Source organism: Pithys albifrons, chromosome 27 (assembly GCF_047495875.1).
Source record: "Pithys albifrons albifrons isolate INPA30051 chromosome 27, PitAlb_v1, whole genome shotgun sequence".
Classification (NCBI taxonomy): Eukaryota; Metazoa; Chordata; class Aves; order Passeriformes; family Thamnophilidae; genus Pithys; species Pithys albifrons.
This window is the reverse complement of record NC_092484.1, coordinates 2,746,103-2,764,121: the sequence shown is the minus strand read 5'-3', so window position 1 is coordinate 2,764,121 and position 18,019 is coordinate 2,746,103. Positions and strand designations below refer to the sequence as shown.

The following is an 18,019-nucleotide window of genomic DNA, read 5'->3' as shown; positions in this document are numbered from 1 at the left end:
AGAGAGCGAAGGGGAAGTGACGTCACTGACGCGACGCGGTCGGAGGGAGGCAGCCAATGGGCGGCTCTCGCGGCGGTGACGCCATCGCGGCGCGCCGGGCGTGGCGCACACCGGGGCGGCCATGGCGGCGTTCCGGGCGCTCGGGCTGGCGCCGTGGCTGGCGGAGCAGGCGAGGCAGGTCGGGCTCGTCCGGCCCACGCCCGTGCAGGCCGCCTGTATCCCGGCCGTGCTGCAGGGTGAGGCCGCGGGGCGCGCCGGAGCGGGGGGAGCTCACGGGAACCCCGGGAATGGGCCATGGGGGGCCGTGTGCCAGTCCGGGAATGGGCCATGGGGGGCCATGGGCCATGAGGGGCCCTGTGCCAGTCCGGGAATGGGCCATGGGGGGCCATGGGCCATGAGGGGTCCTGTGCCAGCCCGAGATTGGCCATGAGGGGTCATGGGCCATGGGGGGCCGTGTGCCAGCCCGGGAATGGGCCATGAGGGGTCATGGGCCAGCCCGGGAATGGGCCATGGGGGGCCATGGGCCATGAGGGGCCCTGTGCCAGCCCGGGGATGGGCCATGAGGGGTCATGGGCCATGGGGGTTCCTGTGCCAGTCCGGGAATGGGCCATGAGGGGCCATGGGCCATGAGGGGCCCTGTGCCAGCCCGGGGATGGGCCGCTCACGGGAACCCCCGGCCCGGCCCGGGAACAGGCCCTGTCCCATCCCCGGGACGCCACGAACAGCCTCGTGCCCCCGGGAACGACCACTCATGGCCCCCATCCCATCCCCTCCCATCCCTCTCCCCTCCCATCCCCTCCCTTCCTCTCCCTTCCCATCCCTCTCCCTTCCCATCCCTCTCCCTCTCCCCTCCCTTCCCTCTCCCCTCCCTTCCCTCTCCCCTCCCTTCCCTCTCCCCTCCCTTCCCTCTCCCCTCCCTTCCCTCTCCCCTCCCATCCCTCTCCCTTCCCAGCCCTCTCCCCTCCCTTCCCTCTCCCCTCCCTTCCCTCTCCCCTCCCTTCCCTCTCCCCTCCCTTCCCTCTCCCCTCCCATCCCTCTCCCTTCCCATCCCTCTCCCTTCCCTCTCCCCTCCCATCCTTCTCCCATCCCTTCCCTCTCCCTTCCCATCCCATCCCTCTCCCCTCCCCTCTCCCCTCCCCTCCCCACCCTCTCCCATGCCCAGCAAAGGCCCCTCACGGTGCCCATCCTGCCCCCTGATGCCCCCCGTGCCCCCCAGGGCGGGACTGCATGGGCTGTGCCCAGACTGGCAGTGGGAAGACAGCGGCGTTTGTGCTGCCCGTGCTGCAGGTGCTGGCTGAGGATCCCTACGGCATCTTCTGCCTCGTGCTCACCCCCACCAGGTACCGCCCGGGGACCCCGGGAACACCCAGGGACCCCCAGGGACACCCAGGGATACCCGGGGACCCACAGGGACACCCAGGGACCACCCAGAGACACCCAGGGAATCCCAGGGACCACCCAGAGACACCCAGGGACCCCCCAGAGACCCACAGGGACACCCAGGGATACCCGGGGACCCACAGGGACACCCAGGGACCACCCAGGGACCCCCGGAATGACCCTCAGAGAGACCCCCCAGGGACCCCCGGGGACCACCCAGGGACACCCGGAATGACCCTCAGAGAGACCCCCCCAGGGACCACCCAGGGACCACCCAGGGACCACCCAGGGACCACCCAGGGACCACCCAGGGACACCCAGGGACCACCCAGGGACCCACAGGGACACCCAGGGACCACCCAGAGACCCCCGGGGACCCCCAGGGACCACCCAGAGACACCCAGGGACCCCCGGGGACCCACAGGGACCACCCGGGGACCCCCAGGGACCACCCAAGGACCCCCGGGGACCCTCAGGGACCACCAGGGACCCCCAGGGACACCCAGGGACCACCCAGGGACCCCCAGGGACACCCAGAATGAGCCTCAGAGAGACCCCCCACAGGAACCCCCGAGGACCCCCAGGGACCACCCAGAGACACCCAGGTACTGCCCGGGGACCCCGGGGACACCCAGGGACCCCCGGGGACCCACAGGGACACCCAGGGACCCCACAGGGACCCACAGGGACACCCGGGGACCCCCAGGGAATCCCAGGGACCCCCAGGGACCCACAGGGACCCCCCTGGGACCCCCCAGGGACCCCCCAGGGACCCACAGGGACACCCAGGGACACCCAGGGACCACCCAGGGACCCCCGGGGACACCCAGGGACCCCCGGGGACCCCCCGGGGACACCCAGGGACCCCCCGGGGACACCCAGGGACCCCCAGGGAATCCCAGGGACCACCCAGGGACCCCCGGGGACACCCAGGGACCCTTGGGGACCCACAGGGACCCCCAGAGACACCCGGGGACCCTCACAGGGACCACCCAGGGACCCCCAGTGACCACCTGGGACCACCCAGGGACCCCCGGGGACCACTCAGGGACACCCGAGGGACCCCTGCAATGACCCCTGGAGGGACTGCGGGGTGGGTAAGGGGAGCGGGCACGGCCCCCTGGGCTGTCCCTGTCCCTCCCCTATCCCTGTCCCTGTCCCTCCCCTATCCCTGTCCCTGAGCTGTCCCTGTCCCTGTCCCTCCCCTGTCCCTGTCCCTGTCCCTCCCCTGTCCCTGTCCCTGTCCCTCCCCTGTCTCTCCCCTTTCCCTGTCCCTCCCCTGTCCCTCCCCTTTCCCTGTCCCTCCCCTGTGCCTGTCCCTGTCCCTCCCCTGTCCCTGTCCCTGTCCCCTCCCTGTGCCTCCCCTGTCCCTGTCCCTCCCCTGTCCCTGTCCCTGAGCTGTCCCCCCCACAGGGAACTGGCGTCTCAGATCGCGGAGCAGTTCCGGGTGCTGGGGAAGCCTCTGGGCCTCAGGGACTGTGTGGTGGTGGGTGGCCTTGGTGAGTCTGGGGGCACCACCCTCTGGGCCCCCTGGTGTGGGGGGTGGGAGGGAGGAGGGAGACCCTGGAATGTGCCCCCCAAAGCATCCCTTTGTGCCCCCCAAAGCATCCCTTTATGCCCCCCTTTGTGCCCTCCAAGGAATCCCTTTGTGCCCCTCCAAGGAATCCCCTTGTGCCCCCCTTTGTGCCCCCCCAAGGGGTCCCTTTGTACCCCCCCAGGAATCCCTTTCTGCCCTCCAAGATGTCCCTTTGTGCCCCCCAAGTATTCCCCCCCCAGGAATCCCTTTGTGCCCCCCAAGTATTCCCCCCCCCCAGGAATCCCTTTGTGCCCCCCAAGGAGTCCCTTTGTGCCCCCCAAGGAGTCCCTTTGTGCCCCCCAAGGAATCCCTTTGTGCCCCCCAAGGAATGCCTTTGTGCCCCCCTTTGTGCCCCCCAAGGAACCCCTTTGTGCCCCCCTTTGTGCCCCCCAAGGAATCCCTTTGTGCCCCCCAAGGAATCCCTTTGTGCCCCTCCAAGGAATCCCCTTGTGCCCCCCTTTGTGCACCCCCAAGGGGTCCCTTTGTACCCCTCCAGGAATCCCTTTGTGCCCCCCAAGTATTCCCCCTCCAGGAATCCCTTTGTGCCCCCCCAGAAATCCCTTTGTGCCCCCCAAGTAATCCCCTGCCAAGGAGTCCCTTTGTGCCCCCCAAGGAATCCCTTTGTGCCCCCAAGGAATCTCTTTGTGCCCCCCTTTATGCCCCCCAAGGAATGCCTTTGTGCCCCCTTTTGTGCCCCCCAAGGAATGCCTTTGTGCCCTCCTTTGTGCCCCCCAAGGAATGCCTTTGTGCCCCCCTTTGTGCCCCCCAAGGAATCCCTTTGTGCCCCCAAGGAATCCCTTTGTGCCCCCCTTTGTGCCCCCCAAGGAATCCCCTGCCAAGGAGTCCCTTTGTGCCCCCCAAGGAATCCCTTTGTGCCCCCAAGGAATCTCTTTGTGCCCCCCTTTATGCCCCCCAAGGAATGCCTTTGTGCCCCCTTTTGTGCCCCCCAAGGAATGCCTTTGTGCCCTCCTTTGTGCCCCCCAAGGAATCCCTTTGTGCCCCCCTTTGTGCCCCCCCCCCCAGATGTCCCTTTGTGCCCCCCCCCCCAGATGTCCCTTTGTGCCCCTCCCCCCAAGATGTCCCTTTGTGCTCCACTTCCCCCCCCCCAGGAATCCCTTTATGCCCCCCAAGATGTCCCTTTGTGCTCCACTTACCCCCCAGGAATCCCTTTGTGCCCCCCAAGATGTCCCTTTGTGCTCCACTTACCCCTCCAGGAATCCCTTTGTGCCCCCCCAGATGTCCCTTTGTGCCCCCCAAGATGTCCCTTTGTGCCCCAGGACTCCCTCCCTGCTGGCCCTGCCCACCCCCCCAGTTTGCCCCACATTTGAACCCCCCCTGCTGTTCCCTGTGGCTGCCCAGCCAGCTGTGACCCCTGGCATCTTTTCCATGCCCTGTTTTCCATGCCCTGCTGCAGACATGGTGGCCCAGGCCCTGGAGCTGGCCAGGAAGCCCCACGTGGTGGTTGCCACCCCGGGCAGGTTGGCAGATCACCTGCGCAGCTCCACCACCTTCAGCCTCAAGAAGATTCGATTCCTGGTGAGATTCCCAAGGGTTTTTTTTTTTTTTTGGGATGCCCTGTGGGTGCTGATTTAAAGATAAACAGGCAGGAGAAATGAACCCAACATGAAGGAGATTATAAGTCAGAGTTACAATTTAATAACAATATTACAATGAATGCAATGGCACAAAGAGGAATTGGGTTTAACCCCCAACCCCAGCAGTGCCACCCACCCCCTGGGGCACAAACACAGGGGGGTTTGGTGGCCCCTGTGCTGAGCCCCACGTGGTTCCCCCGAGGCCAAAGGAAAAGGAAGGGACAAACCTGTTGGTGCAGATGATGGCACAGTCTGGGCCAGAGTGGTGGCTCCTCCTGTCCAGGGTCTGCTCCTCCTTTGGATCCCACAAGTGGTTCCAGAAGTCCCCACACCCCACGATTCTCTCCCCTCAGGTTTGGGTGGGAGCCCCCAGAGCCTCCCCCAGGGCAGGGAGTTCCACACTGGGGGATCTGACTCTGGCAGTCAGGGGGGATTTTGGAATCGTTGCTGGCCCATGGGCAGAGCTGAGCCCTCAGGTGGGTGTGGAGGTGCCAAGGACTCCCTGCAGGGCAGTTCTCCCAGCTCCTCTGCCAGGGTCTGTGACACCCACCTGGGACACTCCCCTGTCTGTCACACCCACCCTGGGACACTCCCCTGTCTGTCACACCCACCTGGGACACTCCCCTGTCCCACAGGGCTCTGTGACACCCGCCCTGGAACACTCCCCTGTCTGTGACACCCACCTTGGAACATTCCCCTGTCCCACAGAGGTGACACCCACCTGGGACACTCCCCTGTCTGTGACACCCACCTGGGACACTCCCCTGTCTGTGACACCCACCTTGGAACACTCCCCTGTCTGTGACACCCACCCTGGAACACTCCCCTGTCTGTGACACCCACCTGGGACACTCCCCTGTCTGTGACACCCACCTGGAACATTCCCCTGTCTGTGACACCCACCTGGAACATTCCCCTGTCTGTGACACCCACCTGGGACACTCGCCTGTCCCACAGGGCTCTGTGACACCCACCCTGGAACACTCCCCTGTCCCACAGAGGTGACACCCACCTTGGGACACTCCCCTGTCTGTGACACCCACCTGGGACACTCCCCTGTCCCACAGGGCCCTTTCCCACCCACCCTGGAACACTCCCCTGTCTGTGACACCCACCTTGGAACCCTCCCCTGCCACACAGAGCCCTGTGACACCCACCTTGGAACCCTCCTCTGTCTGTGACACCCACCTGGGACTCTCCGCTGTCCCACAAGGCCCTTTCACACCCACCTTGGAACACTCCCCTGTCTGTGACACCCACCTGGGACACGCCCCTGTCTGTGACACCCACCTGGGACTCTCCCCTGTCCCACAAGGCCCTTTCACTCCCACCTTGGAACACTCCCCTGTCTGTGACACCCACCCTGGAACCCTCCCCTGTCCCACAGGGTCTGTGACACCCACCTTGGAACCCTCCCCTGTCTGTGACACCCACCCTGGAACCCTCCCCTGTCCCACAGGGCCCTTTCCCACCCATCTCACCCCCTGAGGGCTCAGCTGTGCCCTGGGCAGCTGCTGCCAATGGGCCATTGGGAACAGTTCCTGGGCACTGGCCCAGAGGGTTTAGAATGCCCAGCTTTGGGCACACCCACACAGGGATAAACTGGTCCCAGCTGCCGAACTGGGACACCTGTGGGTGCTGCCAGCTGGCTGTGCCCTGAGCTGTGCCCGTGCCCAGGTGCTGGATGAGGCTGACAGGCTGCTGGAACAGGGCTGTGCCGACTTCAGTGCCGACCTGGAGCTCATCCTGGAGGAGGTGCCCGCAAAGCGCCAGACCCTGCTGTTCAGTGCCACCCTCACTGCCACCCTGAGCCAGCTCAGGGGCCTGGCTGCCAACAGGCCCTTCTTCTGGGAGGCTGAGACTGAGTGAGTGCCAGGGAGTCCTGGTTTCTCTCTGTTCATGGGTGTCCTTACTGTGCCACCTGCTGCTGGGGGCACCTTGGGGGCAAGGAGGACCTTGAGGGGCTGGAGGAGCAGGAGAAGGTCTGGAGAACTTCTGAGGGACCTGGGGGGGCTCAGCCTGGAGAAAAGGAGGCTCAGGGGGGACCTTTTTGCTCTCCTTGCCAGGAGCGGGGAGCCAGGGCAGGTCGGGCTCTGCTCCAGGGCACAGGGGCAGGACAAGAGGGCACAGCCACCAGTTGTGCCAGGGGAGGGTCAGGTTGGGCATCAGGAGGAGTTTCCTCATGGGAAGGGTTGGTAAATATTGGAAGGGGCTGCTCAGGGAGGTTTGGAGTGCCCAGCCCTGGAGGTGCCCAAGGCAGGACTGGCCGTGGCACTCAGTGCTCTGGTCTGGGGGACAAGGTGGGCATCGGGCACAGGGTGGGCTCCATGGGCTGGGGAACAAGGTGGGCATCGGGCACAGGGTGGGCTCCATGGGCTGGGAGGGCTTTGTCAAGGTGGGCATCGGGCACAGGGGGGGCTCCATGGGCTGGCAGTGCTTTGCCAAGGTGGGCATCGGGCACAGGGTGGGCTCCATGGGCTGGCAGGGCTTTGCCAAGGTGGGCATCGGGCACAGGGTGGGCTCCATGGGCTGGCAGTGCTTTGCCAAGGTGGGCATCGGGCACAGGGTGGGCTCCATGGGCTGGGGAACAAGGTGGGCATTGGGCACAGTGTGGGCTCCATGGGCTGGGAGGGCATTTCCAAGGTGGGCATCGGGCACAGGGTGGGCTCCATGGGCTGGGAGGGCTTTGCCAAGGTGGGCACCAGGCACAGGGTGGGCTCCATGGGCTGGGAGGGCTTTTCCAAGGTGGGCACCGGGCACAGGGTGGGCTCCGTGGGCTGGGGGGGCTTTGCCAGCCTCAGTGACCGGACATTCTGTGGGTCCCCACGTGGTGCCCCCCCGTGCCAGGGTGAGGACAGTGGCTGAGCTGGACCAGCGCTACGTGCTGGTGCCCGAGGTGGTGAAGGATGCCCACCTGGTGCACCTGGTGCAGACCTTCCAGGACCAGCACGAGGACTGGGCCATCATCATCTTCACCAAAACCTGCAAGTGAGTGGGGCTGCTCCTCAGGGCTGCCTTCCAGCTGGGCCCTGGCACAGGGTGCCCATCCCTGGAGGTGCCCAAGGAGCACCCAGGGCTGGTGGGAGATGCCCCTTGGCCCATCCTGGTCAATCTTCTCTTCCTCTTCCTCCAAGGGACTGCCAAGTGTTGAACATGATGCTGAGGAGGTTCAACTTCCCCTCTGTGGCTCTGCATTCCATGATGAAGCAGGTGGGCACCTGTGGGAGGTGGCACCTTCCAGGGGGCACCTTCCAGGGAGAGAGCCCCAGGTCCTGCAGCTCCTGGGCATCCAAGTGCCAACCTCAGACTCTTCTCTTCACAGAGACAACGATTTGCAGCTTTGGCCAAGTTCAAATCCAGCATCTTCAAGATTCTCATTGCCACTGATGTTGCTGCCAGGTAAGGACATGGGCACTGCTGCCCAGGGTGGGCACTGCTGCCAAAGGTGGGCACTGCTGCCCAAACATGGGCACTGCTGCCCAGGGTGGGCACTACTGCCCAAACGTGGGCTCTGCTGCCCACCATGGGCTCTGCTGCCCAAACATGGGCTCTGCTGCCCACCATGGGCTCTGCTACCCAAATATGGTCTTTGCTGTGCCCACCATTGGCTCTGCTGTGCCCATCATGGGCTCTGCTGTGCCCACCATGAGCTCTTCTGTGCCCAGCCATGTGCTCTGCTGCCCAACCATGGGCTCTGCTGTGCTCACCATGAGCTCTACTGTGCCCAACCATGGGCTCTGCTGCCCAACCATGGGCTCTGCTGTGCCCACCATGAGCTCTACCGTGCCCAACCATGGGCTCTGCTGTGCCCCCCATGGGCTCTGCTGCCCAAACATGGGCTCTGCTGTGCCCACCATGAGCTCTACTGTACCCAACCATGGGCTCTGCTGCCCCCCATGGCCTCTGCTGTGCCCCCCATGGGCTCTGCTGCCCAAACATGGGCTCTGCTGTGCCCACCATGGGCTCTGCTGTGCCCACCATGGGCTCTGCTGCCCAAACATGGGCTCTGCTGCTCCCCATGGGCTCTGCTGCCCCCCATGAGCTCTGCTGTGCCCACCATGGGCTCTGCTGCCCAAACATGGGCTCTGCTGTGCCCCCCATGGGCTCTGCTGCCCAAACACGGGCTCTGCTGCCCCCCATGGGCTCTACTGTGCCCAAACATGAGCTCTACTGTGCCCAAACATGGGCTCTGCTGTGCCCCCCATGGGCTCTGCGGTGCCCAAACATGGGCTCTGCTGTGCCCACCATGAGCTCTACTGTGCCCAAACATGGGCTCTGCTGCTCCCCATGGGCTCTGCTGCCCCCCATGGACTCTGCTGTGCCCATCATGGGCTCTGCTGTGCCCCCCATGGGCTCTGCTGCCCCCCATGGGCTCTGCTGTGCCCACCATGGGCTCTGCTGCCCAAACATGGACTCTGCTGTGCCCACCATGTGCTCTGCTTCCCAGATATGGGCTCTGTTGTGCCCACCATGGGCTCTGCTGTGCCCAACCATGGGCTCTGCTGCCCAACCATGGGCTCTGCTGTGCCCCCCATGGGTTCTGCTGTGCCCACCATGGGCTCTGCTGCCCCCCATGGGCTCTGCTGCCCAACCATGGGCTCTGCTGTGCCCAACCATGGGCTCTGCTGCCCAACCATGGGCTCTGCTGTGCCCACCATGGGCTCTGCTGCCCCCCATGGGCTCTGCTGTGCCCAACCATGGGCTCTGCTGTGCCCCCCATGGGTTCTGCTGTGCCCACCATGGGCTCTGCTGCCCACCATGGGCTCTGCTGTGCCCCCCATGGCCTCTGCTGTGCCCCCCATGGCCTCTGCTGTGCCCCCCATGGGCTCTGCTGTGCCCCCCATGGGCTCTGCTGTGCCCACCATGGGCTCTGCTGCCCAAACATGGGCTCTGCTGTGCCCACCATGTGCTCTGCTGCCCAGATATGGGCTCTGCTGCTCCCCATGGGCTCTGCTGCCCCCCATGAGCTCTGCTGTGCCCACCATGGGCTCTGCTGCCCCCCATGGGCTCTGCTGTGCCCACCATGGGCTCTGCTGCCCAAACATGGGCTCTGCTGCAGGTCCCCCTGGCACAGTGGGAGGTGCCCCTGGCCAGGGCAGGCTTGGCACTGGATGATCTTTACGGTCCTTTCCAATCCAAACAACTCTGGAATTTTCTAATTCCATGATACTAATCCTGCCCCTGTTTCTCCCGGAATTCCAGAGGGTTGGACATTCCCACAGTCCAAGTTGTCATCAACCACAACACGCCCGGCCTGCCCAAGATCTACATCCACAGGGTGGGCAGGACAGCCCGTGCTGGTGAGCAGGAGGGTGCCCACAGGGGGGACTGGCATGCAGGGAGGGGCTGGGCCCTGGGGTGGGGGGCAGGAGCTGTGCCAGGAGTTGTGCCAGCTCCTCAGGCAGTACCAGCTCAATTGGCATAACCAGGAGCTGTGCCAGGACCAGTGCCAGCTCCACTGGCATCACCAGGAGCTGTGCCAGGAGTTGTGCCAGCTCCTCAGGCAGTGCCAGCTCCACTGCCATCACCAGGAGCTGTGCCAGGAGTTGTGCCAGCTCCCTAGGCAGTGCCAGCTCCACCGGCATAATCAGGAGCTGTGCCAGGACCTGTGCCAGCTCCCCAGGCAGTGCCAGCTCCACTGCCATCACCAGGAGCTGTGCCAGGAGTTGTGCCAGCTCCTCAGGCAGTGCCAGCTCCACTGGCATCACCAGGATCCTGCCTTGGCATTGCAGGGATGGATTACCAGGATCTTCCCTTGGCACTGCAGGGATGGATCACCAGGATCTTCCCTTGGCACTGCAGGGATGGATCACCCCAGACCCCTCTGAGCAGCTCAGGGTGCCCCAGGCTGGACTGGATTTGGGGTGGGTTGTGCCCATCTGCCCTTGCCAGGGCTCAGCATGGCTGTGTTTGCCCCCTGCAGGCAGGAAGGGCATCGCCATCACCCTGGTGACACAGTATGACATCCACCTGGTCCATGCCATCGAGGAGGAGATCAGTGAGTGCCCTTTGTCCTCTGTCTTCTCATTCCCCCAAATCCAGAACTTCAGGTTCCTCTTCTCTGGGTGGCAAAGGTTGGCAAAGAGCAGGAACACCCTGAGAGTGTCCTCAGGTTCCTCTTCCCTGGGTGGCAAAGGTTGGCAAAGGGCAGGAACACCCTGAGTGTGTCCTCAGGTTCCTCTTCCCTGGGTGGCAAAGGTTGGCAAAGGGCAGGAACACCCTGAGTGTGTCCTCAGGTTCCTCTTCCCTGGGTGGCAAAGGTTGGCAAAGGGCAGGAACACCCTGAGTGTGTCCTCAGGTTCCTCTTCCCTGGGTGGCAAAGGTTGGCAAAGGGCAGGAACACCCTGAGTGTGTCCTCAGGTTCCTCTTCCCTGGGTGGCAAAGGTTGGCAAAGGGCAGGAACACCCTGAGTGTGTCCTCAGGTTCCTCTTCCCTGGGTGGCAAAGGTTGGCAAAGGGCAGGAACACCCTGAGTGTGTCCTCAGGTTCCTCTTCCCTGGGTGGCAAAGGTTGGCAAAGGGCAGGAACACCCTGAGTGTGTCCTCAGGTTCCTCTTCCCTGGGTGGCAAAGGTTGGCAAAGAGCAGGAACACCCTGAGTGTGTCCTCAGGTTCCTCTTCCTGGGTGGCAAAGGTTGGCAAAGAGCAGGAACACCCTGAGTGTGCCAGGCAGGAGCTCTTTGTCCTCCTGCTGCTTCTGGTGGGTTCTCCATCAGTTGGGGACCAAAATGTGAGAACAATCCCCCTGAGGAGCAGAAGAACCACAGTGGGTTCTTCAGCAGTTGAGGAACTAAACATGTGACAATAATCCCCCCTTGAGGAGCAGAGGAACCACCACAGTGGGTTCTTCAACAGTTGAGGGTGACAACAATCCCCACCCTGAGGAGCAGAGGAACCACCACAGTGGGTTCTTCACCAGCTGGGGACCAAAACATGTGAGAACAATCCCCCTGAGGAGCAGAAGAACCACAGTGGGTTCTTCACCAGTTGAGGGTGACAACAATCCCCATCCTGAGGAGCAGAAGAACCACAGTTGGTTCTTCACTAGTTGAGGGTGACAGTAATCCCCACCCTGAGGAGAAGAACCACCACAGTGGGTTCTTCACTAGTTGGGGACCAAAACATGTGAGAAAATCCCCCAGAGGAGCAGAGAAACCACCACAGTGGGTTCTTCAGCACTTGAGGGTGACAACAATCCCCACCCTGAGGGGCAGAAGAACCACAGTGGGTTCTTCAGCAGTTGAGGAGCAAAACATGTGAGAACAATCCCCCTGAGGAGCAGAGGAACCACCACAGTGGGTTCTGCACCAGTTGGGGACCAAAATGTGAGAACAATCCCCCTGAGGAGCAGAGGAACCACCACAGTGGGTTCTTCAGCACTTGAGGGTGACAACAATCCCCACCCTGAGGAGCAGAAGAACCACAGTGGGTTCTTCACTAGTTGGGGACCAAAATGTGACAATAATTCCCACCCTGAGGAGCAGAAGAACCACAGTGGGTTCTTCACCACTTGGGGACCAAAATGTGAGAACAATCCCCCTGAGGAGCAGAGGAACCACCACAGTGGGTTCTGCACCAGTTGAGGAGCAAACCATGTGAGAACAATCCCCCTGAGGAGCAGAGGAACCACGACAGTGGGTTCTTCACCACTTGAGGACCTGCCCCTGGAGTTGGTGCCCAACCTCCTGGTGTCCCAATGTCTCTCCTGGCTCAGATCTGAAGCTGCAGGAGTTCCCCGTGGAGGAGCAGAACGTGCTGAACATCCTCACCCAAGTCAACGTCACCAGGAGGGAGTGTGAGATCGTGAGTGTCCCTTTGCCCAGAACGTTGGGCAGGTCCTTCAGGACCTCCTGGACGTGTCCGGAGAGGGCGGGCTTGGGGTTTGAAGAGACTTTTGTTGCTCCTTGGGGTTGAAATGGTGCCTTTGGGTCCTCCCTGAGTGTCCTCTTGGGCTTTTCCTTCCCCAGGAGCTGGAGGGGATGGACTTTGATGAGAAGAAAGAAATAAACAAGAGGAAACAGCTGATCCTTGAGGGGAAGGTGAGAGTTGGTGCTGGAGCAGCTCCAGGGGTGGAGAGGGAGGGACAGGCCCCGCTCCCCTCGGGGGGTGGAGGTTTAGTTTGCTTTTAATTATTAATTTCTTATTATTTGAGTCAATATTTTGGTATTAAAAATGGGAAGGGAAAGGGAAGGGCCTGAGTTTTGCTGCCCCTTCAGCCCTGGGGGGCACCTGGTGCTGCCCCTGCCCCTGGGATTGTCACCAGAGTGCTGGCACCAGAGTGTCACCCTGGGAATGGCACCAGAGTGCCACCCTGGGATTGGCACCAGAGTGTTGCCCTGGGATTGGCACCAGTGTCACCCTGGGATTGGTACCAGAGTGCTGGCACCAGAGTGTCACCCTGGGATTGGTACCAGAGTGTCACCCTGGGATTGGCACCAGAGTGCTGGCACCAGAGTGTCACCCTGGGATTGGTACCAGAGTGTCACCCTGGGATTGGCACCAGAGTGCTGGCACCAGAGTGTCACCCTGGGAATGGCACCAGAGTGTCACCCTGGGATTGGCACCAGAGTGTCACCCTGGGATTGGTACCAGAGTGCTGGCACCAGAGTGCCCCCCTGGGAATGGCACCAGAGTGTCACCCTGGGATTGGCACCAGAGTGCTGGCACCAGAGTGTCTCCCTGGGATTGGTACCAGAGTGCTGCCCCTGAGAATGGCATCAGAGTGCTGCCCTGGGATGGGTACCAGAGTGCCCTCCTGGGATTGGCACCAGAGTGCCCCCCTGGGCTTGGCACCAGAGTGCTGTACTGGGATTGGCATCAGAGTGCCCCCCTGGGATTGGCACCAGAGTGCTGTACTGGGATTGGCACCAGAGTGTCACCCTGGGCTTGGCACCAGAGTGCCCCCCTGGGATTGGCACCAGGGGTCCCCCCTGGGCTTGGCACCAGAGTGCCCCCCTGGGATTGGCACCAGAGTGCCCCCCTGGGATTGGCACCAGAGTGTCACCCTGGGATTGGCACCTGAGTGCCCCCCGGGATTGGCACCTGAGTGCTGCCCCTGGGGTTGGCACCAGAGTGCCCCCCTGGGATTGGCACCTGAGTGCCCCCTGGGATTGGCACCTGAGTGCCCCCTGTGCCACAGGACCCAGAGCTGGAGGCCAAGAGGAAGGCAGAGCTGGCCAAGATCAAGAAGAAGAACAAGGAGTGTCGGGAGAAGGTGCAGCAGAGCCTGGAGAGGAAGAAGCAGCTGCAGCTCAGGAGGAAGATGAGGAAGAGGATGGAGAGGAGGACCAAGAAGGTGGCACCAGAGGAGCAGTGACATCCCAGGAGCTGCTGGGACTGATCCCAACATCCTTGGGAATATTGGCCTGGAACACATTCCCTTGTGGACAGTTCTGAGTGGAGTCAGTGCTGGGGAAGGAGGGGGGTGGGAGGAGGGAAGAATCCCAAATTCCCAGATGGGTTTGGGTTGGACTCCAAGCCCATCCAGTGCCACCACCAGCCCAGGGTGCTCCAGCCTGGCCTTGGGCACTTCCAGGGGTGGCACATCCATGGAATAACCTGGGCCAGCCCCTTCCCAGCCTGGAATTCCTTCCCAATATCCCACCTGTCCATGGGAAGCCATTCCCTGTGTCCTGTCCCTCCATCCCTTGTCCCAGATCCCTCTCCAGCTCTCCTGGAGCCCCTTCAGGCTCTGGAAGGGGCTCTGAGGTTTCCCTGGAACCTTCTCTTCTCCAACCTGACCTTGGACACTCCCAGGGCTGGAGCAGCCATGGATTCTCTGGGATTCCTTTCCCTCCCAGCCAGGAATTCCTTCCCAATATCCCATCTGTCCATGGGAAGCCATTCCCTGTGTCCTGTCCCTCCATCCCTTGTCCCAAGTCCCTCTCCAGCTCTCCTGGAGCCCCTTTAGGTTGGTCACATCTTCACACCACCCTCTCACCATGTTCATGGAATCAGAGAATCCCAGACTGGGTTGGGTTGGAAGGACCTCCAAGCTCACCCAGTGCCAGCCCTGCCATGGGCAGGGACACCTCCCACTGTCCCAGGTTGCTCCAGCCTGACCTTGGACACTCCCAGGGGTGGAGCATCCTCTGGGAATTCCATTCCAGCCCCTCCCCGCCCTCAAAGCCAGGAATTCCTTCCCAATATCCCACCTGTCCATGGGAAGCCATTCCCTGTGTCCTGTCCCTCCATCCCTTGTCCCCACTCCCTCTCCAGCTCTCCTGAAGCTCCTTTAGACTCTGGAAGGAGCTCTCAGGTCTCCCTGGAACTTCTCTTCTCCAGTCTGGCCTTGGAGACTCCCAGGAATGGAGCTGCCATGGATTCTCTGGGATTCCTTTCCCTCCCAGCCAGAAATTCCTTCCCAATATCCCACCTATCCCAGCCCTCTGTCCATGGGAAGTCATTCCCTGTGTCCTGTCCCTCCATCCCTTGTCCCAAGTCCTTCTCCAGCTCTCCTGGAGCCCCTTTAGGTTGGTCCCATCTTCACACCATCCTCTCACCATGTTCATGGAATCAGAGAATCCCAGACTGGGTTGGGTTGGAAGGACCTCCAAGCCCACCCAGTGCCAGCCCTGCCCTGGGCAGGGACACCTCCCACTGTCCCAGGTTGGTCCAGCCTGGCCTTGGGCACTCCCAGGGATGGGGCAGCCAAGGATTCTCTGGGAATTCCATCCCAGCCCCTCTGCACTCTCCCTCCCAGGAATTCCTTCCCAATATCCCCTCTGTCCATGGGAAGTCATTCCCTGTGTCCTGTCCCTCCATCCCTTGTCCCAAGTCCCTCCAGCTCTCCTGGAGCCTCCTGGAAAGGCTCTGAGGTCTCTCTGGAGCTTCTCTTCTCCAGCCTGGCCTTGGTCACTCCCAGGGATGGAACAGCCTTGGATTCTCTGGGAATTCCACTCTCAGGGAGAAGCTTTTTCTCCCCCACCTTCCTGGCTGGGCCATTCCTGGCAGGCTGGGCAGTGTCTCCCAAGAGGATGTTTCCCTCTCCCAGCCCTGGATTCTTGGGCACACAAAGCTCCTCTGTGCCCACCTCAGGCCCTGCTGTCCCTCCCAGGGCTGGCACTGCCACTCAGATCAACAGCCAAGAGGCTGAAACTGGTGTGACAGAACAAGCTCAGCCTCTCCGTGCCCCAGCCCAGCCTTTCCCAAGGGGAAAATCCCTGGAGCTTCTCTTGCTCCTCAGCTTTCCTGGAAGGTTCATCCATCCCGCTGAAATTCCTGCCTGGCATTTTCCTGCCCTGGTTTATCCCCAGGGATTGCAGGTTTTGGAGATCAAGACCCCGTTTTCCTGGATGATCCCTGAATTCCAAGGCACGGAAGATTCTCCAGGAGCAAAATTCCTGGTTTTTTTGTGCCACCCAGAGATCCAGAGGGAGGTTTTGGAGCTCCCTGTGTGGTTTTGGTTATGCCAGAGGGGGTTGAGCTCTCCTAAAACCCACTGGAGTTTCCCTGTGGAGACAGAAAAATCCCAGAGTTTGGCCACCTCTGATCCTCAGGGCCTTTAAAATCTTCTCTTTGTCTCCTCTGGCTTTAAAAAATATTAATTTGTGGCCAGTGCCCAAATAAATATTTATTGGAAGATGTGACTGATGTTTGATTTGGGGCTTTGGGGAACTGGGACCTTTGGGGAGCAGAACTTTTTTGGGAGCTAAAATGGGGTTTGTTTCCAGACCTGGAGAAGGATTGAACTCGTTGTGGGTGTTCCATCCCTCAATCCATCCAGGAGCGATGGGGGTGGTGACGTGGGGTGGTGACATTGGGGGGTGGTGACACCGGGGTGGTGACATGGGGGTGGTGCCACCAGGTGAGGGAGTTGGTGATGCCCCAACCTGCCCTTTGTCCTGAGTGACCTCCGGGAAGGGAAATCCTGCATCCCTCAACTTATCCAGAAGCGAGAGCTGCAGCTCCATGTCCTGCTGGGAATAGTGACACTGGGGTGGTGACACCGGGGTGGTGACATGGGGAGTGGTGGCACCAGGGGAAGGCGTTGGTGATGCCTCAACATGTCCATTTGTTCTGAGTGACCTCCGGGAAGGAATATCCTCCATCCCTCAACTTATCCAGGAGCGAGAGCTGCAGCTCCGTGTCCTGCTGGGAATAGTGACACTGGGGTGGTGACATGGGGGTAGTGGCACAGGGGTAGTGACATTGGAGGTGGTGGCACCAGGGGAAGGGGTTGGTGATGCCCCAACCTGTCCCTTTGTCCTGAGTTACCTCTGGGAAGGGAAATCCTGCATCCCTCAACTTATCCAGAAGCGAGAGCTGCAGCTCCGTGTCCTGCTGGGGTGGTGACACCGGGGTGGTGACATGGGGGTGGTGGCACCAGGAGAGGGAGATGGTGGTGCCCCAACCCGTCCCTTTGTCCTGGGTGCCCTCCGGGAAGGAAAATCCCCGCCTGGGCTGTCGCTGTCGCTGTCGCTGTCGCTGTCGCTGTCGCTGTCGCTGTCGCTGTCGCTGTCGCTGTCGCAGCAGAAGGTCGGAGCTTTGTGAATCCCAAATGATGCTGATTTGGGGAGGCCCTTTTAGGAGGGGATTAAAATCCACCTTCCCTGGAGTGTCTGTCTCTGCCTCCCTCTCCCAGACACGTCCCGACCCTCCCTCCCAGGACCCCGGTGGGGGTTTCTCTCCCTCCTGCCACGCGTGGGGTCGATCCAAGGCTTTGTCTCCCATCCTTTATTCGGAATTCCTTTGGATTGGCCCCAGGGGCGGTGCTGGGGCTGCTCTGCCTCAGATCGGCACGTCGGGAATGGCTGAGCAGGAAAAGGTGGGAAATGCCTTCAGTTGGATTGAGGAATTCCCATCCCACCGTCCCGCTCCTGCCCTGGCTCCGCTCCAGCCCCTCCTGCAGCCCGAGGGGGGTTTGGGGCTTCCCTGGAGCCGCTGCCATGGAAACAATTCGGCATCTGCTGCATCTGCTCCTGCTGGACCGTGAACCTGCGCTGGGGGTGGTGGGCACAGTGCTGGCCTTCCTCACCCTCCTCATCCTCACCCTCCTCATCCTCACCCTCCTCTCCCTCACCCTCCTCATCCTCACCCTTCTCCCCCTGCCCCCGGTCCTCACCCTCCTCATCCTCCCCCAGTCCTGATCCTTCTCTTCCTCCCCCTCCTCATCCTCACCCTCCTCTTCCTCACCCTCCTCATCCTCCCCCAGTCCTGATCCTTCTCTTCCTCCCCCAGTCCTGACCTTCCTCATCCTCCCCCAGTCCTGACCCTCCTCATCCTCCACAGTCCTGACCTTCCTCATCCTCCACAGTTCTGACCTTCCTCATCCTCCCACAGTCCTGGCCTTCCTCATCCTCCCCCAGTTCTGACCTTCCTCATCCTCCACAGTTCTGACCTTCCTCTTCCTCCCCCAGTCCTGACCCTCCTCATCCTCCCACAGTCCTGATCCTTCTCTTCCTCCCCCAGTCCTGACCTTCCTCATCCTCTCCCAGTCCTGACCTTCCTCATCCTCCCCCAGTCCTGACCT

The 18,019-nt window shown here is 61.8% G+C and overlaps 1 protein-coding gene across 2 annotated transcripts; it reads left to right on the top strand.

Moving 5' to 3' along the window:
- Positions 1-101: 101 nt before the first annotated feature.
- On the top strand, positions 102-16,129 carry DDX49 (DEAD-box helicase 49). Of its 2 annotated transcripts, none has more exons than XM_071578190.1 (13): positions 102-236; positions 1,217-1,340; positions 2,794-2,879; positions 4,371-4,492; positions 6,262-6,416; positions 7,399-7,539; positions 7,686-7,761; positions 7,874-7,950; positions 9,754-9,851; positions 10,475-10,549; positions 12,263-12,351; positions 12,516-12,587; positions 13,688-16,129. In XM_071578190.1, the coding sequence occupies exons 1-13, from the start codon at positions 122-124 to the stop codon at positions 13,862-13,864; spliced, it is 1,407 nt and encodes a 468-aa protein (XP_071434291.1). In that variant the 5' UTR covers positions 102-121; the 3' UTR covers positions 13,865-16,129. The 2 variants fall into 2 exon arrangements, with proteins under 2 accessions (XP_071434291.1, XP_071434290.1); XM_071578189.1 differs by having other exon boundaries at positions 6,229-6,416.
- The last annotated feature ends 1,890 nt before the right edge of the window (positions 16,130-18,019 follow it).

Bases quoted from the DNA above. Each gene is read 5' to 3' on its own strand.
- DDX49 (XM_071578189.1), top strand. From the start codon at position 122: ATGGCGGCGTTCCGGGCGCTCGGGCTGGCGCCGTGGCTGGCGGAGCAG. The intron at 7,951-9,753 runs GTAAGGACATGG...CCGGAATTCCAG, and splicing joins GCCACTGATGTTGCTGCCAG to AGGGTTGGACATTCCCACAG. The intron at 12,352-12,515 runs GTGAGTGTCCCT...TTCCTTCCCCAG, and splicing joins CCAGGAGGGAGTGTGAGATC to GAGCTGGAGGGGATGGACTT.